Below are 22,755 nucleotides of genomic sequence, written 5' to 3' on the forward strand. Positions count from 1 at the left end.
TCTGGTTTCGGATGTGTGGATAAAGGATGGTACACTATCTCTTATCCGAAATTGGGTGGGGTTCGGCGGGGGTGGGGTACGGCGGGGAGGTCGGGGGTCGGGTTCGGCCGGGGGTGGGGGTCGGCGGTGGTCGTGCGCATTTCGGTTTTCAGAAGTCATGCTTTGCTCCACTTTCGGCTTTCAGAGGTTTTCTGGTTTCGGATGTGCGGATAAAGGTTTCGGTTTTCAGAAGTGCGGAAAAATGCTACACTATCCCTTATCCGGCTAGGCCTGTAAGTCATGCGCCACTCTGGTCATGTCGTGCGCACGACTTACGCTGACCGAAAAAACCTTCGGTTTTTAGAGGGTTTCGGTTTTCGGAAGTCCGGATAAAGGGTAGTCTACCTGTAATGACATTTGGGATTTTGGGAGATTAGTTTTTAGGGGCAACAGGACTCACGAAAACATTTTTTTTTAATTTTTTTTTTTTTATGTACTGTACTGGAATTTTTAAACTGCATTTAGCCACTCCCTTCAGGAAATTAAAGCCACGACAGGACAAATTGCAGAAGCAACATGCTTGATGAACTAAATATATCTAATGCCACTTAAAAAGATGGTTTTATAGAACATAAGTAGGAGGAGCAGGAGTAGGCCATACGGCCCCTCGGGCCTGCTCCGCCATTCAATAGGATCATGGCTGATCCGAATCTAGACTCGCGTCCACTTCCCTGCCCTCTCCCCGTAACCCCTAATTCCCTTATCTGCTAGGAAACTGTCTATCTCCGATTTAAATTTATTTAATGTTGCAGCTTCCACAGCTCTCTGGGGTAGCAAATTCCATAGATTTACTACCCTCTGAGTGAAGAAGTTTCTCCTCATCTCAGTTTTGAAAGGGCAGCCCCTTATTCTAAGATTATGCCCCCTAGTTCTAGTCTCACCCATCAGTGGAAACATCCTCACCGCATCCACCCCGTCAAGCCCCCTCACAATCTTATATGTTTCGATAAGATCGCCTCTCATTCTTCTGAAGATAGTGAAATGAATGAATTCTCACCTGTGCATCATCTCCACACACGCTCAGTCCTACTTGCAGTACTCTGAATCAGTACCGAATCCCTACATCATACATGCACATAAATAAATCAACCACCACAAACTCAGAACTGGTTTCTGTGTTTAATTACATTCAATGAGCTGTTATTGCAAAACAAAAGGGAGAACATTTCAGAAATGTTACAGATTTTAAACCCAATAGCCCAGTGCCCTGCTTTCAGCACAATACAGGTCTGTTCTACAGATCTGAAAAATAAACAGCAGCAATATTTTAAAATCCTGAGGGCACAATTAAAAAAATTATAAAGGCAGCAGAGATATTGACACAACTCCCTCTGGGCATCCACTACGCTGATTCTCTTTTCAGGTAGCCACCATGCTCCCTCATCCTCTGGCCACAGCCCTCCCTCTCCCTCCGAGTACATTGGGGATTCACCGTCGCCCCCACCAGGTACCAGCCAGCATCAAGACCTCCCTACTTTGTAGGCTACACTCCTCTTCCTTTGGGTACTTGGCTGCTCCCCATCTCTCCTTTGGGTACTTGGCTGCTCCCCATCTCTCCTTTGGGTACTTGGCTGCTCCCCATCTCTGCTCAGGGTATCTACCATGGTGCTCTCCCTTCCCCGGGCACTTCTCCCTAGCTTTGCCTTGGGCTCATACCAGAGGAGTCTTGATTTTTATTGAAAATATTTCCAAAATAAGCAGCTCTCTCTTGATAAAGGCTTGATTTAAAATAGTGAAGTCTGAGAAATATTAAACCAAGCGCAGATCACTTTAGCCAATCTTTGCTGCAATTTCTGTGGAGCTTTAGACTCAGTGGAAAGGGACTGCCGAGAAGCACATATAATCCCACATCACGGACAACAAATTTAGGTGAATTACACCATTTTACAACATTGAACCATGTAAGCTGTGGATTTTAAATTGGTGACCGGCATTTGAATTAAATCTCTGCTGCTGTTTTATTCTTTTTAAAGCGCACGTTTCTCACTTTGTGGCAGTGTTTTCTTTGTAAAACTCTCATTTCTGATTATTTAAACAACTTCTTCTTTTCTCCACTGGTCCACTTTAAAAAAATTTGCTGCTTTTTTTTTGGTTGTAGAACTTTCCTTCTCTATAAAGCTGACTAAATTTGTACATTGGCTAGCTTCGCTCCCCACTTTTCTCTCTCAAACTCTGACCTTTAACTGCAGTAGTACTGTGTAATCTTAGAATAAACATGATACGGTATCAGGAAAGCAGTCATGGAACAAACCAGAGATTGGACACATCTTAATACAATTATGCATATACAATGGTTGCTGCACTTTAATATGATCAAGCAGTTATAAAAAATCATGTAAATATTACATAGCCTGACATTCAAAAAATCAGGGGGTAAAACTCGTAGAATTGATCATTTGTTGAGCTCCTTTGCCAACTGCCATGAGTAACGGCATTGAGCGGCTGTGGACAAAAGAAAGATCCACCTTTTACCATCGTGTCGAATCTCCGTCTCCCTGGCTTTTGGAGACCACTGTAATAACACCAGATGAAATAACACCTTCTTTGTCCACTTCACGAGGCTTTGTCTGTTGGTGCGACGATTGATAGCTTTTATATACAGGAAACTTTCTGGTATCCGGCACTGACGGGACCGAGCTGGTGCCGTCCCATCAAAACTGCCGTAGAAACCAGCGCTAATGTTAAAACATACGGAGCTTCTGAGCTCCGTGTGAAGCAACAAACCCTGTTGCTTAGCAACAGTTTCAAAACAGTCGGCTGCAGCTGCAAGCGTCTCTGCAGCTAAGCAACAGCTAGACCTTGCAGAGCCAAGACTGGAGAAAAAAAGCAACGAAAAGAAAAAAAACTTATCTGAACCGACTCCTGAATTTTGCCGGTGGATAGAGCTTTCCGGACATTTAACCTCCGGATAAACGAAAGTTTCCTGTATCATGCTTTACAGTAATACACCCCATCTCTTAAAAACAACCTTTAGGGCTTGCAAGCTGACGACTGGTACTGTAAATATAGTGGAGCCCAGATAAATGCATGCCTGACCCATGACAAAATTCCCATTCGCTGGCACTATGAAAAATCCAATCATACATATACCTTCAATGCCATAGGGGCTTGAATATTTCTGATCGTCGGAGACAAAAATCCTTGCATTTGAAACGTAAATTTTTATATTGGCAGTTTAATATTCATTGAATGCAAGACCGGATTTATATTAACGGTTCCTTAAGTGTTCTTTTGGGGCAAATTTACTTTGCATTTATCAAGATTCGACTGTATGAAACATTATCCGGCTCAATGTAACCTTATTCCTTTATAAATCAACAGTAAAAGTCCCCATCCCAAATTCTGCTTAACTGTGAATGATCATTTCCTAGCTAGGCTTTTAAAAAAATTTATATCATTAAATGCGAGTAAGTTGCCAACAGCATGGTACTCTGGCAAAAGTCAGTGCCAAGCTGGATCCCGGTTTTTCTTTTTTTTTAAAAAAATACACTGGTTCCACATCACATCTTATTTCAACATTGACCAGTAACACCACATTCAGTTGGGCTGGATAAGCAGTGATGAAGATGAATGAGAATACATCACTGTGCCTTTATCGACCGTAAATGCCAAACACGAGAAAACTGAAGAAAACGGTAACGCCAACCAGGGAAACTGTGGCTGGTGCAGTGAAGAACTGGCGGTAGTTGATGCGGTAGTACCAGACTACAGCAAGCATGATGACAAAAACTGGGATCATCAGGTTGCCAACGTTAAGGGCAGCTTGGTTCTGCTCCGCCACGGAGGAAACAGCGGGGCCAGGGGAGGATGCAGTCTGCGAAATGTGACAGTGGATGACACAGTTGTCTGTGATGTTGAGGGACCCAAGGGTGCGGGACTGGTCCTGCAGAAGCTGGCCCTGGTAAATGAACTTCATTTGCTGCTCCTGTCCTGGGAAATATTTGCTGGGGAAGAGGGAGAAAGGGCACACAGAAACAGGGAGAGAAAATGGAAAGCGGCGAGTCAGAGAGAAAATTAGTCAGAACAATTTTCATAAACTCTAAATAGAGAAATAATGCTGAGGTCAGACAATCGATTAGCATTAACAGTGACAAAAAGAACATCTACTTTCTGTTTCCATAATTTTGTTCTATCCATTTTCTTTCCTCCACCTGAAGGCATTGACTTTTTGCTGGGGTACGGGTCTACAGACATCAATCACCCGTTTGCACCTTGTCCAAATGCCCAGTATTTGTGTTGAGAGCACAGACAGTGAGCAATGTCCATACGTGCACTTTCAGCAGGGGTTGCTATATAGCAATCAGTGAGAAACCATCCCCTAGCACAGCGCAGATGACAACTGCAGTTTCCACTACCCCAGTTGCGATCAGCTAGCTCAGCATAGACTGGAGATCAAACTTCGCACCTTTCAGATCTCTGTGGCTCCGTTACATCATTTGTCTTCAGACTTTGAATTGATGCAACTCCTGTTCCAAAATGAACAGCTGAGGATCCAGGTTCCTTGCAAGATCTTACAATGTGAATATACCAGATCACTAGATCCCTACAGCACAGAATGAGTTACCTTAATATGTGATTTTTAAGATTTCAGTTATTGAATAAGCACCAAAAAGCAGGTGGAGAAGAATTTAAACTGGAAAGTTTTGCAGTCACGTATTCTAACTTGCCCTTCACCTGTTTTGTTGCACCACCTATGTTTCCTCTTCATTGAACCCCAAGTCCCGTACCAACTGGCTCTGATCAAGTTACGTTCCTCGATCAGCCTATCCTTCACTCCCAGTACAGTCTTTCATTTAGGAATCTGTAAGTGTAGGAATCTATTTCCATGACATTTGAAATCATTTTTGACATAACTGTCAATATTTCATATTTTAAAATTCTTATGTTTGATAAATTTCCCAACAAGCTATGTGTTGACCTGGCCTATGTTATTCATTTGAATGGCAGCACTCGTTTCAATCTCACCAGAATGACTTGCTTGTTTATGGTAATTACTAGGAGCTGCCAATAACTTCACAACTTCCCCATTTTCAGTATGCCAATGTCGTTTGTTGCCGGCAAAATGGCAAGTGTCCTTTGGATTAAACATTTCAGGCTAGAAATGACTGACAATGATGTTAGCAGGCAAATGCTTACTGGACTTGGCTCTGCCCTTTTCAAAGCTAACATTAACCCATGGTTAAAGGGTGAACAGAGGAATGCCACACCAATGTGTTACGTGTTCCTCCACTAATAATGACAAGTCATTTCTAGGCTTTTGAATGTAACAGCATCAACCTCTCCTTTAGGCTTCCCAAATGACAAAAATATAATTTATATTCACAAAATTCCATAAAGCGAAGTTACAGGCTAAATCACTAACAATGGAAGATTATTTCAAACAATAAGTTTAAAATGATAAACTTTAAGTCAATCATGATGTCCCTCCTCCCCCATAGATTCTTCCATTGATCAGCACATGAATTATAGCTAACCTTCATCATTACTTATTTAGCACTACAGATTTGAGCTGAATGTACTGTACTTTAATCAAGGGGGACATAGGGAACATTGACTGGCTCCAAGCAAGAAGGGACCACGGGGTTTCAATCAACCAAGATGAGAGCGTAAAAAGAACACAATAGGGACATGGAGATTTGAGGCACCAGGAAAGTTCACAATGTAATGAGGCTATTAACGTCAACATAAAATATCTGATGGTCCTCGGAGATAAATTTCAGTTTTCAAATTCTAATGAAATGCTTCATGTTATACATGAAGGAATCTTCTTAGGCAGTCCCTCGGAACCAAGGATGACTTGCTTCCACATTAAAAATGAGTTCTCAGGTGACTGATGAGTCCAATGCGGGACCTACAGTCTCTGTCACAAGTGGGGCAGACGGTGGTTGAAGGGGCGGGTGGGTGGGGTGCTTGGGTTGACGTGCGCTCCTTGCACTGCCTGCGCTTGGCTTTCGCTTGCTCCTGGCGAAGAGTCTCGAGGTGTTCGGCGCTCGGCGCCTTCCCGGATGCTTCTCCTCCACTGTGTGTGGTCTTGGGCCAGGGATTCATGAAGGAATAGGCATTCAGAAGCAGCTGTGCTAAAAAAAAATTCTGAGTTCTGACAAAAGGTCATTGACCTGAAACGTTAACTCGGTTTCTCTCTCCATAGAAGCTGCCTGACCTGCCGAGTATTTCCAGCATTTTCTGTTTTAGTTCAGATTTCCAGCATCCGCAGTAGTTTGCTTTTGTCCTCAACAGTTCCTACTTTATTACAACAGTGTCTTGTTGACCACTTCAGTTCTGGAGAATGACCTTCTGGAACATTGTGTAGTTGGACCATGTAATGCAGGTGGGCAAGTGGGTTGGGAATGCAAATGCCCAGATTCAGAAGGCATCAGAGAGAAGTGCCAGAATACTAAATTGTCTATACTATTAACAAGGAGCCTTACTTAATTGATGTGGTCAAATTAGCTTTAGCCATACAAATTCTGCAGGCTGAATCATAAACCCTTCTCAATGTATCATGTGATACCTATACACAGGCTGGGTAGGAGAGAAGGCCCTCTCCCAACAATCAGTTCGATTCCTCATCCCCTACAAATTTCACTCTTCCACTCCTGAGGATGATGGCTTCTACTAGTGAGGTGCGACCACTGGCAGCTCTTCAGTTTCACCCAAGTGACTATTCTTCGTGTGTGGGCCTGGACAATGAATGCTGGCAGGCTACGGGGAGAGCCTGATCCAGTGCCTATAGACACAGGTTTTCCAGCCAGAATGAGGGGATAGCTTCAAGAGCAGGGTCCTTGACTGATGTTCCACCTTCCTACCCCTGGGCAGAAATTTAAATGCACGATTAAAATCAATACAGTACAATATTCCAATAACTACACAAAAAAGTCACTACAGAGACTAGAAAACAGCTCAGAAAGATTTTTGATGTGTAGAGAATGAAAACTGTTCATCTAGGCTGACAGCTCAAAACATTTCGGCTGGGTAAAAGTGAGAGATCTTCCCTAGCAGCAGCCCTGCAGACACTGTCCAGCATGGCTTCCAGGTCACAGAATTTAACTAATGGAATGACATTTTCCTACTTGGCTTCCTACCTGGTAAGCAACAATATTGTAGACAGTATTTAACTATCACTTTGCCAGTCTGTTTCAAAATAGCAGGAGACATACAAGGCCCATAAAATATTAAGGACTGCCTATTTTTGCAGAGAGGGTCGTTCCATCTACGGCCAAGCATTCGTGTATTGAATTCCATGTTCCATCTGCGACCTGTGCAGAGGCAGCTGAAATGCAGCAATGCTAGATTAGGTCCCATAGGCATGGTCTCCCTCACTCTCCCAAGCGAGTGTCAACATGACTCAGTTGGCAGTTCTCTGGACTCCAAATAAAAAGAATGTGGATTCAACCCTTGCCCAAGGATGCGAGCACATAATCTAAGCTGACACTTCAGTGCAATAATTAGAGAATACTGCATTGTCAGAGATGCAATCCTTTGGATGGGATGTTCAATTTAGGCTCCCTCTGCCTTTACTGGTGGTTCAAGTGGATATTAAAGATCTCACAGCACTACTCAAAAGAGCAGGCAGTTCTCCCAGTGTTCCTGTCCAACGGTCTTCCTTCAACCAACACCACTAAAACCAGATCAACTGGTCATTCATATCGTTGTTTATTGTGGGACATTTTTTTTTTAATTTTTTTTTTTACACAAAATGGCTGCATGATTCACCTCCATAGTAAATGTGACTACACATTAAAGCAATATATTGCATATGTAGCAATTTGGGATAATTAAGAGATATGTGATAAGGTGCATTATGAAAGAAAGTTCTTGCTTTGAAGGGTAACTGTGCTGCTTGGAGCTCAGCCTGTTCATATGCCGTTTGGATTGTGCAAAAGCTTTGGCTCCAGGTGCCCTGTAACCATCACCAAGTGGTGATGGATGATGTAACCTGAACACCTTTAGCTCCAGGGCCAATGATCAGAAAAGATAACAGATTCACTGCTGCCCGTTGTGAATGGTGAATGACCAGAAGGGCACTGGGCAAGGTTTAGTTTCATGGAACTTGCATTTAGCACTATGTACTTTCAGACCGAGAACGGGCAAGTCGTACTTTGCAAATAGCTGCAGTTCTTGGTACAAGGGAGATGCCATGCTCTGGAGAGTGTTGGTAGCCTGTTGGTAAGGAAGAATGGCCAAAGTTGTTCAAAAAGGTACAAATATCCTTATTTTGGCTCCAAAAAGGAATAGCTTTGAGTTGACAAAAACTCAGAGCAAAGCTTCTCAATTGCCATCCTTGCATTCTTCTGATAAAGTGATCCAACATGCCAACTATGTAAATAAGGACAGACCTGCAAGTGTCACAGCTGTAGCTGGGCTGCAACAATATAACTGCATTTCATAAACACTTAGGGGGCAGATTCCCTGCTCACTGGGAGAGCTGGTAAATACTGTCTAGGGAATGAAACCTCGAACAGTACCGTAGATGAACAACCACATCAAAGAAAGCATTTTCACGGTCCCGTGCAGTCAGCCAATCCCCTGAGCAAACTATCTGAACAACAGGAAGCTATTCTGGATCTGTCCTTTTCAGAAAGAATGAACAAACTTGCATTTCATTTATATAGCACCTTTCATGTCCTCGGCACGTCCCAAAGTGCTTCTCAACTAACAAATTACTTTTGAAGTATAGTAACTGTTGTCATGTGGGCAATCCTAGCAATCAATTTAGGGCACAGAAAAATTCAAAGAAATTGTCTTGAATAGGCACGGGGCACTAATTATTTGCAAAGCTCACAAAATAATTTCATTACTGCCCCTCATCAAATCTCCTGCATCACACCATACTGAAGCTTATTGTTGACTTCAGCAGCTGGAATGTCTCCAGATGCTTGGCTCCCTTGACTTCAAATGTAGGGAGTAGTTCAGCTCTTTGGTTTATCCGACCTAAGCATTGGCAACAATGTACCTCCACTGGGCTAAATAAGGTAACAAAAGATTTCCCAACATAGAAACATAGAAGATAGGAGCAGGCCATTCGGCCCCTCGAGCCTGTTTCGCCATTTAATGAGATCATGGCTGATCATCCAAATTCAGTACCCTGTCCCTGCTTTCTCCCCATATCCCTTGATCCCTTTAGCCTTAAGAAATATATCTAACTCCTTCTTGAATATATTTAATGAATTGGCCTCGACTGCCTTCTGTGGTAGAGAATTCCACAGGTTCACCACTCTCTGGGTGAAGAAATTCCTCCTCATCTCTGTCCTAAATGGCCTACCCCTTATCTTTAGACTGTGACCCCTGGCTCTGGACTCCCCCGCCATCGGAAACATCCTTCCTGCATCTAGTCTGTCTAGTCCTGTTAGAATTTTATAAGTTTCAATGAGATCCCCTCTCATTCTTCTAAACTCCAGCGAACATAAGCCCAATCGACCCAATCTCTCCTCATACGTCATTCCTGCCATCCCAGGTATCAGTCTGGTGAATCTTCGCTGCACTCCCTCCATGGCAAGAACATCCTTCCTCAGATAAGGTGACCAAAACTGCACACAATACTCAAGCTAGGTCTCCAGAGGATGGCCAGAAGAATTCCCACTGTGTGATTAGGGACAGGGGGATTGGGCTTCTTGTGCACATCCTGTTGGTGCCCTGGGATAAATGCTTACAGCCCTTCAGCAACTCACAAAAGACTACGGTGATGCGGCGTCTACCTTGGTGTGTGAGCGTTAGATTTGCCAGAAAACCATTGCAGGCATCACATCAAGGTTCTGATGTTAACATTTCTATTTGTCTTAATAAAAATTTCAACCTGGTCACCAAAATCATCTCCAAAATCTTAGACAGTAGGTTTACAGAGCAACCCAAAATCCACGGTTACTGGAGCTGGCTCTAAGCAAAGAAATTGCAGTCCCACAGGTCCAGCTTTTTAAACTCCATGTCTGAGGAAAACAAAGAGTTCTTGCCTTGAGGAGCTCGATGTGCTTTATATGAATTTGACAGATTACAACAGTCACTTGGAGGTGAAGTACATAAAAATTTTGAACAGGTTAGATGCATGTAGAGAAGCTGGCTGTTAAAAGGCAGCTGATGGACTACCAGGCTGATACCTGGGATGGCAGGAATGACGTATGAAGAGAGATTGGGTCGATTGGGCTTATACTCGCTGGAGTTCAGAAGAATGAGAGGGGATCTCATTGAAACTTATAAAATTCTAACAGGACTAGACAGACTAGATGCAGGAAGGATGTTCCCAATGGCGGGGGAGTCCAGAACCAGGGATCACAGTCTAAGGATAAGGGGTAAGCCATTTAGGACTGAGATGAGGAAGAATTTCTTCACCCAGAGAGAGTGGTGAACCTGTGGAATTCTCTACCACAGAAGGCAGTGGAGGCCAACTTATTAAATATATTCAAGAAGGAGTTGGATATATTTCTTAAGGCTAAAGGGATCAAGGGATATGGGGAGAAAGCAGGGACAGGGTACTGAGTTTGGATGATCAGCCATGATCTCATTAAATGGCAGAACAGGCTCGAGGGGCCGAATGGCCTACTCCTGCTCCTATCTTCTGTGTTTCTATGTTCCACAAAACTCCTCGTGACATTGTCCACAAGAGGGGAAGGGCAAATCCTACTAAAGCCCCCCAAAAATTGGCTTTTCTGAAGGAGGGCTATAAATCCTGGGGAGAACTCTGCAAAGTTCCATCACCGAGAGCTCATCAGTCTTGCTAGTGGCACACGGAGTGCAGTCCTCGGCGTCAGGTCATTCGGAGTCACCAAGTCCATGGACTGTCGTTCTAAGGCCTCAGCTGGCAGTTTGAAAGGTTTAAAATAAAACATGGGCGATGATATGCAGTCCCTCAGAACCAAGGATTCCCCTGGCATGTAATAGTCACCCAGCCTGGAGCCAGCTCCGAACAAACGAGCTCTCAGGTCTTTGTCAACTCAGACAAATGTTCTCACATTTATAGTATTTTAATTGTTACTACAGGTCAACAAATTGTTCTATAACAGTCAGCAATATTTTACACACAGGGTTTCTTTCATTTTCAAACATTACAAAGTATCTGGCTACATTGTTGCAAAATAAAGTTCAAGGGAATTTTTTTACATTTGATAGGATTTTAAAAAATAATTTTAATATGGCATTTCAGAGATCTCCGTGATAAAGCTGCTTTTAAATCCTCCAAATAATCTTAACTTACAAATATCTTACCTCTTCAGAAACCCAATGGTATCATCTGGTTTCACTCGTGCAACCTCTTCGGTGTCATTTAAAAACTTCAGCCGTACTTTAATCTGCCCTTCGCCCTCTTCACCACTATCCACTGTGTGAGTAAGAGCATTGCAGTTCTCAAGCATTCCTCGGTCCAGTCCCTCCCCAGTGCTAATCTCACTGGTTGATGCTCGCTTGCGTAAACCCTGTATGTTCAAAAGAGGATCGAGACTCGAATCGGTTAAATTGGAAGCCCCTTCAATTGGCACCTGCTCACTTGTGGGTCCATTGTTTCCAGGTGATGCTCCCGGCCCAGAGTCGCCTTCTTCCTCTGGCTTTTGCTCAGCAGATGCAGTTGCTGACTGGGCTTCATCTGCCTCGGGGGCTGCTGCATTGGCCACATACCGCTCGACACTGCTCAGACCCACTAACGATGGGTTCCCCGTGGTAACAATGGTCCCAAATATTTGCTCACTACGATCAGCCACATGTGTGGAGAGCCAGGCGAGGACAAGCGCCAGAACCAGGAGAACGATTCCACACAGAACTGTAACTTCATCACCAACTCCTTCGATAAATGACATGGCGCTGGGGTCCATTTATCGAAAATACTCAAAAAAACTGAGAGAAAATGAAAACATTGTCAGTAACGTCATGTACTCTGTCATTATAATACTTTCTTGCCATCCTCATCACTAATAAACATCTTTATTATCCTAAATGTCTTTTGCTGTTCATCTATTGATTACAGTCTACTCCTGATAATTACGTCAATTTTTCCATTAAGAATTCTGATTCCCCAATCATTTGAAATAAGCAATGGAAATAAAATAGCAAAGTGGGAATTTCAGTGCTAAAAATAGATGTTGAATTATTGGTAATTTGAGTTAAGCATCTTTGAAACAAGAGGGGTCAGCTAAGTTATTGAGCCTGACAACGTGAGGAAGCCCAATTAAACACGACTATATTAAGGTCCTCACACCGTCACACATGAATTTGCCCCAGCCAGCTCTCTCAAGTCGGAGGTCAGCACTCCACAAAACTATTCAAAAATCAGAAAGAAAAACTAAAGAAAACTAGTTATTGTACCAGGTTGCTTGTTTTTTTTTTAATTATAAATGGGCCACGGTGGAGGATTTCGCTTTTTTGCAAAACTTTTTACTTTTAAATTACGTAGCAACAGTTACAATACGCTAGAAAAACCCTAAACAGAGATACAAGGAAAAATTCTGTCAATAAAGGAGTTGTCACGGTCGCACTCGATGAGGCAGAATAGCAATATTGCAATAACGACGAACTTAATTACAAGATTGTAACGTCTAAACAGCTGAGGCAAGACTAAGCAGATCAACCGTGGCATGCAATGACCTTGTAAATTAAGACATGAGACATGGTGGCGAGAATCTCGACAAGGACTAAGCCAAGGAGAACCATTTATGGTTGGGACCAGGTGAGCAAGTCGTTGAATTTGTACTGGAAAAGGTCTTAGGCATGACTTTCAACACCAGTTCAACAAATATTTGAAGCAACACACCCGCACAGAAAGAGAAAAATCAGAGAAAAATAGGTGAACAGTACGGGGAGGGGGAAAAACAGATATAAATGGCACAGCTTCCTTTCTCCAGGGAATTGGAAGGCAATTGCATACTGTGAACAGCTCAATTAAATGCTCCATTCCTCATCAAACTGGACCGCCACAGGGAAGCACAAGAGACAATGTGATAGGTCGGGTGCTATACAGAAACTTGCTTAAGACTTAACCTCGTGCAATGTAATGTCAATTTGACTGGACTACAATACAGATAGTTTTTGCTCCTCCCCAACCTCTCCAATCTCCGCTACCCAATGATGCACCACACTGGCGTGTGGTAGGTACCATGAAGAATTTTAAGTTGTAACTCCCACAGGCAGTTGCTAGTTGACAGTGGGAAGTGGATGTCAAATAACCTCCATTTGGATTCCCTTCTTTTATTATGCCATACCAGCCATTTTGACAACTTCTGACCTGAACACAGAACTGCCAAACAACTGAATGACACTATCTGAAGTATAACCACCCCCCACAAACTACAGGGAACTTTCTGGTATCCGGCACTGACGGGACCGAGCTGGTGCCGTACCATCAAAACTGCTGTAGAAACCAGCGCTAATGTTAAAACATACGGAGCTTTTGAGCTCCGTGTGAATCAACAAACCCTGTTGCTTAGCAACAGCTTCAAAACAGTCAGCCGCAGCTTAAAAGTGTCTCTGTAGCTAAGCAGAGCCTGACTGGAAAAAAAAAAAGCAATGAGAAATAAAAAAACTTATAGGAAACGGCTCCTGAATTTTGCCGGTAGATAGAGCTTTCCGGACATTTAACCTCCGGTTAAACGAAAGTTTCCTGTACCATCTATCTCAGTTTTGAAATTTCCAATTGACCCAGCCTCAACAGCTTTTTGGGGGAGTGTTTTCCAGATTTCCACTATCCTTTTTGTGAAGAAGTGCTTTCTGACATCACCCCTGAACGGCCTAGCTCTAATTTTAAGGTTATGCCCTCTTGTTCGGGCTCGCCCACCAGAGGAAATCGTTTCTCTCTACTTACCCTATCAGATCCTTTAATCACCCTTAATCTTCTATATTCAAGGGAATACTATGCAACCTGCCCTCATAATTTAACCCTTTTAGCCCCGGTTTCATTCTGGTGAATCTGCGCTGCACCCCCTCCAAGGGCAATATAGCTCGCCTGAGGTGCGGTGCCCAGAACTGAACGCAGTGCTCCAGATGGGGTCTAACCAGAGCTTTGTACAGCTGTAACTAACTTCACCCCTTTGTATTCCAGCCCTCGAGATAACAGCCAACATCCCATTAACCTCAGTAGGTGAAAGAGCTTTAATTAGTTCCTAATTCATGTTAATGACTTGGATATGAATGTAAAGGGTATGATCAGTAAGTTCGCGGATGATACAAAAATTGGTAGGGTGGTAAATAGCGAGGAGGGTAGCCTCAGTCTGCAGGACGATATAGATGGGTTGGTCAGATGGGCGGAACAGTGGCAAATGGAATTTAACCCGGAAAAGTGCGAGGTGATGCACTTTGGGGGGACTAACAAGGCAAAGGAATACACAATGAATGGAAAGACCCTAGGCAAGACGGAGGGTCAGAGGGATCTGGGTGTGCAAGTACACAGATCCCTGAAGGCGGCGGAACAGGTGGATAAGGTGGTAAAAAAGGCATATGGGATACTTGCCTTCATTAGCCGAGGCATTGAATATAAGAGCAAGGAGGTTATGATGGAGCTGTATAAAACACTGGTTAGGCCACAGCTGGAATATTGTGTGCAGTTCTGGTCGCCACACTACAGGAAGGATGTGATCGCGTTAGAGAGGGTGCAGAGGAGGTTCACCAGGATGTTACCAGGGCTGGAGCGCTTCAGCTATGAAGAGAGACTGGGCAGGTTGGGTTTGTTTTCCTTGGAGCTGAGGAGGCTGAGGGGGGACATAATTGAGGTGTACAAAATTATGAGGGGCATAGATAGGATGGATGCTGAGGAGCTTTTTCCCTTAGTAGAGGGGTCAATAACTAGGGGGCATAGATTCAAGGTAAAGGGCGGGAGGTTTAGAGGGGATTTGAGAAAGAACTTTTTCACCCAGAGGGTGGTTGGAGTCTGGAACTCACTGCCTGAAAGGGTTGTGGAGGCAGAAACCCTCACAACATTTAAGAAGCATTTGGATGTGCACTTGAAATGCCATAGCATACAAGGCTACGGGCCAAATGCTGGAATATGGGATTAGATTAGACAGGGCTTGATGGCCGGCGCGGACACGATGGGCCGAAGGGCCTCTATCCGTGCTGTATTACTCTATGACTCTATGACTCTATACTTGACTTGGAAATGTTGAATGTTGATAGTGCCTGTAAAAGTGGCAAAAAAAAAGATTCTATTCCCCACAGCCTAGGAATGACTGTTGGCAATACCATACACATTTGTATGACATTGTTCTGTATGCTATTTTAGTGAGGCAATAACCCATTTAAAATAAAGCAGTTAGGGACCTGCATTAAAGTACTGGACAGGGAATGTCATACAAATGTGTCAACTACTATCACCAACAATTAACATTTCATCCAGTCTCCCACCCGAAGCTGGCCCACAGACATATCTCTCCCTTCTTAATCTGCAGACCTCCAAGTTCCCCTCCAAGTCACACACCATCCTGGCTTGGAAATAGATCACCGTTCCTTCATAGTCGCTGGGTCAAAAGAGTACCTTCACCACACGGACTGCAGCAGTTCAAAGTGGCCGCTCACCACCACCTTCTCAAGGGCAATTAGGGATGGGCAATAAATGCTGGCCTTGCCAGTGACGCCCACATCCCATGAACGAATAAACAAGACCGACCCTTCAGCAATGCTGTGGTCCACATTCCTAAAACGAAGCTAACAGCACCATTACTATCTGCCTCTATTAATAGTAATAATCAATGCAGCAGCATGTCTGATACTGGAATAAGAGACCTTGAGCTGATTAAAGCACTTGCACTTTAATTATCTCTACATTCCTATTTCAACAAAAGACTTTTAAATGGTCATTGTAACGATAATAATCTGAAGAAAGAATGAATAAAACAACTTGGCCTAGAAATTCGGTAGGCTTAGCGCCGCTTTTGAGGCGCTAGAGGGCCTAGCCGGAGTTATGGCCAGTTTGGAAATTGAGTGGGTCCCTAAATCGGCGTTAGGCCGTTAGCGCTGCGCCGGCACCGATGACGTCATCGGTGTGCGCAGCGTCCCGGTTGCCATGGTAACCCGCCCGAACTCCGAAATTGACTTGCGGCCGCCTCGCCCGTGGCAGCCGCAAGCAACGTTCTGGCAGAGGTGCCTTACTGGACTTTGCGCCGGCGCATTAAAGGCCCCGCGGCGGCCGGCCGCTTTCCCGCCGGCCGCCTGGCCGCAGCTCCCTCCCCGGACTTCTCCCCCCCCCCCCGGGACAGATGCAAGCCCGGCACTTGTCCGAGGTGCCGGGCTCATTTTTACAATGATTTTCGCGGGCCGCGGCCGGGTGCAGGCAGCTCCTCCTTAAGGGAAGGAGGAGGCCTGCACTTCCCGAACCTGCCGCACCGCAGCGGGCGCCGCAGCGCCGGAATAGCGCCGCAATTCAGCGCGTAGCGCCAGTTTTCAGGCGCAAACAGCTTTCAGCAGCGCCGGCAGCCGTTTGGGCGCAGAACTAGTGAATTTTTGGCCCGCCCAGCGCGACTTAGCTCCGGCACTAACTTCCGGCGCTAAAGCCGTCGCTGCGCCAAAACCCAATTTCTAGGCCCTTGTATTTAAATAGCATTCCTCAAGTCAAAGACAAAGACAAAATATATTTGTTTAACTCCTTGCCTCATTCACACCGAGACATAGTGACATAAACTAAAGATAGACCCCAAAATATCACAGCTATACATTAGTTATGTATGAAACAATTCAATCCCGGTATGATTGCAGTATCACTAAACTACCATCCAGTACATCATATCTCCACATTTCTTTCCTTTAGAGCTCAGAAGGTTTATCATTGGTTTCTTGGGAGCAGGGATAATTGCATTTCCTTCTTGACTCAGGAAGAGATGGATGAATGTGTATAATACATGATAAGGTGTTGGGGGGGTGCAATTAATTTCCTATATGCGGGCTGAACCAATAACCATGACCATGAATGCTAGTTATGATCAGCACACAAGTGGAATGTGGATCACATCACATAGCTAACAGAAAAAATGTTGGACTAATTAATTAAAATACAAATTAGATATAAATGTTAAGTTGTAACTGAATTAATAAGAGGACTGCAGACTTGTTTGCTACTGTGAAATAATTTTATTCTAATCTATTCTTAACTGCATATCTTCATGGAACACAAATATATACCATAATAATAATAATAAAGGTGAGACCAGCACATGTGGTGTAAAAATAATCTTTGTGTTGGTGGGTGGGAGATAACTCTAGACATAGTGATTTTTGATGTTTGGCAGGTTATCATTAATGATCAAGTGCCTGGTGCAACACACACTGCGGTTATAGACAGCCTACCCAATTTAGGTTTTATAGGTTCTTTGTAGTAGGAAATCAACTCTTCCACATTGAAGAATTGCTCCTTGATGCGTTGCCAGATGTCAACAGTCCACAGTTTTGAGATCATCTCATTAGAGATCTTTTTAAATTATTCATTCACTGCCCATCCCTAATTGCCCTCGAGAAGGTGGTGGTGAGCCGCCTTATTGAACCGCTGCAGTATACTTCTTTGTGGCGGTTTGGTACAACTGAGTGGCTTGCTAGGGCAGTTAAGAGTCAACCACATTGCTGTAGGTCTGGAGTCACACATACCCAGACCAGGCAAGGACAGCAGATTTCCTTCTCTAAAGAACATCAGTGAACCAGATGGGTTTTTACAACAATCCAATAATGCCATGGTCACCATTGCTGACACTTTATTTATTAACAGAATTTAAATTCCCCAGCTGCCGTGGTGGGATTTGAACTCATGTCTCCAGGTCATTAGTCCAGGCCTCATGGATTACTCGTCCAGTAACATAGAAAAAACATAGAAGATAGGAGCAGGAGTAGGCCATTCAGCCCTTCAATGAGATCATGGCTGATCATCCAAACTCAGTACCCTGTCCCTGCTTTCTCCCCATATCCCTTGATCCCTTTAGCCTTAAGAAATATATCCAACTCCTTCTTGAATATATTTAGTGAATTGGCCTCAACTGCCTTCTGTGGTAGAGAATTCCACAGGTTCACCACTCTCTGGGTGAAGAAATTCCTCCTCATTTCAGTCCTAAATGGCTTACCCCTTATCTTTAGACTGTGACCCCTGGTTCTGGACACCCCCGCCATCGGGAACATCCTTCCTGCATCTAGTCTGTCTAGTCCTGTTAGAATTTTATAAGTTTCAATGAGATAACAATCACAATCGACCGTAACCCATGTGTCAATGAGGAAAGTGCCACAGCTTCTGTGGCTTATCTTGTGTGCATGAAGTGAACTGGCTTTAATCATCTGTGACTCAATAAAAAATGGTTGTGTTCAAACTGCTTGTCTGAGCTTTATTACAAAATAGCCTTGCAACTTCAATTGAAATATAATTGAACTTTGTCGAATGGCCCACCTGAACCAGTTTCTGTAATGTTAAATCCAAATTCTGAAAAGGTAACTGGAACACTATAGAAATGGTTATGCAGGACAGTATTTTGCGTGAGTAACATAACCACTATGCTACCGTACCCATAGACTGCAATACGTTATACCCATCCTGGAACCATCTCAGTTGACTTAGATACAAATTCCAGAATTCTTGCTGCACAAGTATTTTCGCAGCACTTTTCCATAAAATATTTTTTTTTTGGAGTGTGTGCTGATTCTGTAATTCTGCACCAGTCGGGTTTGAGACACTGGGCTGCAGATGTGTGCACACACAGGGTTCATGCCCACAGCACCTTCCAGAGTGGCCATGTCGGTGCCCACAAGAGCTGTGCCCTGGGCAAGGTGCCAGGGCGCTGATGGCACTGTACAATTAAAACCTTGCAAACTCTGCTGCTGCAGAGCCTCCTCCCCACCATTTGAGGGGCCGGGAGCCGGCTGCACCCATATCCAGCCCGGGGAAGAGGAGGGATCGGCCTCACTCGGCCAAACCCGGCCCGGCCCATCGCTGCAAAGCCCGGCTAACTGGCCCGCGCGTACAACACCGCTCGCTCGGCAGCGGCCTCCCGCTTTCCCCTTCTCACCTGTCCCCTAACACCATGTTCCCGGGGCGCTGGGAGTCGAGCTGCTTGCGAAATGTCGGCTCAGCAGATTCCTCCCAACCTCCTCTCCTCCTCCGCCGCCGCCATCAACACACACAGAGTGCGACGTCAACGCAACTATGCGCTCCTGTCGCCCGGCCGCGACTGCGCCATGACGTCACCGCAATCCGCGCTCTCCCGCCGCAACTGCGCCTGCTGTAACGTCAGGGAAAGGCCACCGCATGATGTGGGTGAATCCTCTGGCAAATTTGAGCCAATAAAATTATTTTGAGTCATCTTCTTTGGCATTTCTTTAACAAGATTAAAAGAGTGCGCAAGTGCAACCTAGTACGTGTACTTTAAGCAGGGGTGGGGGTAATAGTAGGAGAAATATAAGTAGAGAAGCAAAACTTTGGTTATTTTCAGCTCCTTCAGCCAAAAATCCCAATCCTGACTGCACTAGCAACCACATTGCTGTGGGTCTGGAGTTACATATCGGCCAGACCAGGTAAGGGCAGCAGATTTCCTTCCCTAAAGGACATTAGTGAAACAGATGGGTTTTTACAACAATCCGTTAGTTTTCATGGTCACCATTACTGATACTAGCTTTTTTTTTGCTCTTAGAAGTATGGTAGCATAGTGGTTATGTTGCTGGAGTAGTAATCCAGAGGACTGGACTAAAAGGTTCACCAAATTGATTCCTGGGATGAGAAGAGATTGTGTAGATTGGGCCGATACTCTCTGGAGTTTAGAAGACTGAGCGGTGATCTCACTGAAACATACAAGATTCTGAGGGGGATTGACAGGGTAGATGCTGAGAGGTTGTTTCCCCTGGCTGGAGAGTCTAGAACCAGGGGTCATAGTCTCAGGATAAGGGGTCGGCCATTTAAGACTGAGATGCGGAGGAATTTCTTCACTCAGAGGGTTGTGAATCTTTGGAATTCTCTACCCCAAAGGGCTGTGGATGCTGAATCGTTGAGTATATTCAAGGCTGAGATAGATTTTTGGACTCTAGGGGTATCAAGGGATATGGAGATCGGGTGGGAAAGTGGAGTTGAGGTAGAAGATCGGCCATGGTCTTATTGAATGGCAGAGCAGGCTCGAGGGGCTGTATGGCCTACTCCTGCTCCTAATTCTTATTTTCTTATGTTGGCAGGTTATTTGACCACTGTGGTGTATGTGCCTTTAAGAGCAATTGTGGTGTATGTGCCTTTAAGAGCCCCAGGTGTGCGTAATGCCGGTAATTGCCACTTGGGCTATATAAGCCTGTGTATTGTGTATATCCTTTAGAACCCCCCCCCCCCACCCCCCCCCCTACCCCCCCCCCCCCCCCCTACCCTACCCCCCCCCCCCCCCCTACCCCTACCCCCCCCCTACCCCCCCCCCCCTACCCCCTACCCCCCCCCCTACCCCCTACCCCCCCACCACCCCCCCACCACCCCCCCCCCTCCCCCCCCCCCTACCCCTACCCCCCCCCCCACCACCCCCCCAGACTTGCTTAGTACATACCTATGAACCAACTCCTGTCTTCAGTGTCTTTATCTACACACGGACACTACAGTGGCGACGAAGTGGAAACGGACTTACCTGCAATTCGGCAGCACCTCAAGGACATCGATTCCTCCAGCGTCCAGAAGACTCAAGGAAGTAATAGAAACTGTGGTTTCACCAGCTGGCCAAGCTGGTGGCAGGTACTGCGCTAATCCTTCCTGGGCGTCAGGCTGGGGCTCCAGCGGCGGGCTCTACAGCTGAGACAGGCAGCGAAATCGGAGGCAAGCAATAACGGACTGGGAGGGTGCACTCGGGAGACGGCCGGCGCGGCAAGCAGGTCAGCGTTTAGACCTCCGTCGGGAACGAGTCTCCAACAGTGAATAAACAGAAACCACAGTAAAACAGAGAGAAAAAAAAAAGCGCGGGAAGCGCCATATTTTTTTTGAAATGCCTAAGTCTGGCAATATTGATGCTTTTGATAACGAAACAGAGCCTAACTTTGGCAATATTGATGTTTTTGATAACAAGATAGAGGATTGGACCACATATGTAGAAAGAGTGGAGGTGTTTTGCACCGCAAATGGAATAGAAGATGAAAAAAAAGCTTCAGTGCTTCTGGATCTAATGGGCGCAGAAACATACAAGCTGTTACGCAACTTAATCATTCCAGCCGAACCGATGGACAAGAATTTTGAGGAGATTGTTGATACCCTACACTGCCAATTCGAGGCAGGACTGGCAGATTCTCTGCAAGACAAATTCATCTGCAATCCCCTAAGTGTAGAAACACAAAAAAAGGTATCTTCTGGAAAAGATTTAACACTGGACAAGGCTTTCAGTGCAATAGGAGCGGCAAAGATACAGCAAAGGCCACAGGACTTCGGCACCCATGAAATGACACGGGGTTTCGAGAGATGTTATCGCTGCGGCAGATCCAACCATGACCAGAGGGATTGCTGGTTCAAAGAAAAAGCATGCAGGCGATGCGGAAAGATGGGACACATTCCACGTGTATGCCGATCTGAAAATAAAAAATCCACTAACGGGAAAAGAATCAATAAGGAAAAGCACAGAAAGGTACAAATGATGACGGACAGTAGCTCCAAAGACCAGAAGAGCGATAGCGACTTCGGGAACAAGAGACTAAGCTCTCTCAAATTACATAATGTAATTGCCAATGAAGATTACCAGACCATTTGGGTTACCCTCATAATAGCAGGGTCCCCAGTTAAAATGGAGCTAGATACAGGATCAGCTCTAACCGTAATAAATCGACGAGATTACGAGAGGCTATTTTCGCATATACCTCTAAAAGACACATCCATTATCTTAAAAACATATACGGGGCAGAAAGTATACCCCAAAGGAAAAATAAAGGTGCCTGTGGTATACAACGGCAAAGAAATACAAAAGTTGTATTTATACATTCTACAAGATGGTGGTCCACCGTTGTTGGGACGTGAATGGATAAGGAAGATACGTTTAGACTGGCACTCCATTCAGGCACTGACGGTGACCAGTAAGGAAAAAAACAATGATGACATCATACCTGAACGATTAAAAGACATCTTGGCCAACGCCAAAGAAGTGTTTCAAGAGAAACTAGGAACCTTGAAAGGCATCACCGCCTCAATAAAAGTGGAAGATGCAGCAATTCCAAAAAATTTTAAGGCAAGACCGGTGCCATACGCAATACGTCCGGCAGTCGAGGCAGAGCTGGAGAATTTGGAAAAGGCAGGCGTATTATCCAAAATAGATTGGAGCGAATGGGCAACACCCATCGTTCCAGTCATGAAAAAAGCATTGAAAAATAACTCTGAGGAACAGAGAAAAATTCGCATCTGTGGGGACTTTAAGGTGACTGTAAACCCGGTCCTTCACACGGTACAGTATCCTCTTCCGAGGATAGAAGATATTTTCGCCTCACTATCCGGAGGAAAACGTTTCACAAAAATTGACTTGGCACAGGCATATCTACAGATGGAGGTTGAGGAGACCTCTAAAAAGTATCTCACAATAAACACACACAAAGGCCTGTACCAGTACAATCGACTTGTTTTTGGAGTAGCATCAGCTCCAGCTATCTGGCAAAGAGCTATGGAGCAAGTCCTGCAAGGGATTCCGGGGACTCAGTGTTACCTAGACGACATCCTTATAACAGGAGAAAACGACAACGAGCACCTTGCCAATTTGGAGCAGGTGCTCACTAGGCTGAAAGAACGGGGCCTACGAGCAAATCGCCCCAAGTGCGAATTTTTCCAAAATCAGATATCATATTGTGGCCACA

The 22,755-nt window shown here is 44.8% G+C and overlaps 1 protein-coding gene across 1 annotated transcript; it reads right to left on the reverse strand.

Moving 5' to 3' along the window:
- Positions 1-1,144: 1,144 nt before the first annotated feature.
- tmub2 (transmembrane and ubiquitin-like domain containing 2) lies at positions 1,145-19,151 on the reverse strand. The gene is made up of 4 exons (XM_085966293.1): positions 18,981-19,151; positions 11,236-11,856; positions 3,686-3,983; positions 1,145-1,281 (listed from the first exon to the last, which is right to left on the reverse strand). The coding sequence occupies exons 2-4, from the start codon at positions 11,832-11,834 to the stop codon at positions 1,225-1,227; spliced, it is 954 nt and encodes a 317-aa protein (XP_085822419.1). The 5' UTR covers positions 11,835-11,856; positions 18,981-19,151; the 3' UTR covers positions 1,145-1,224.
- Positions 19,152-22,755: the final 3,604 nt, after the last annotated feature.

The sequence above is a fragment of the Somniosus microcephalus genome, chromosome 24 (genome assembly GCF_052327205.1).
Source record: "Somniosus microcephalus isolate GS21.2 chromosome 24, FLI_Smic_1.0, whole genome shotgun sequence".
Lineage (NCBI taxonomy): Eukaryota > Metazoa > Chordata > Chondrichthyes > Squaliformes > Somniosidae > Somniosus > Somniosus microcephalus.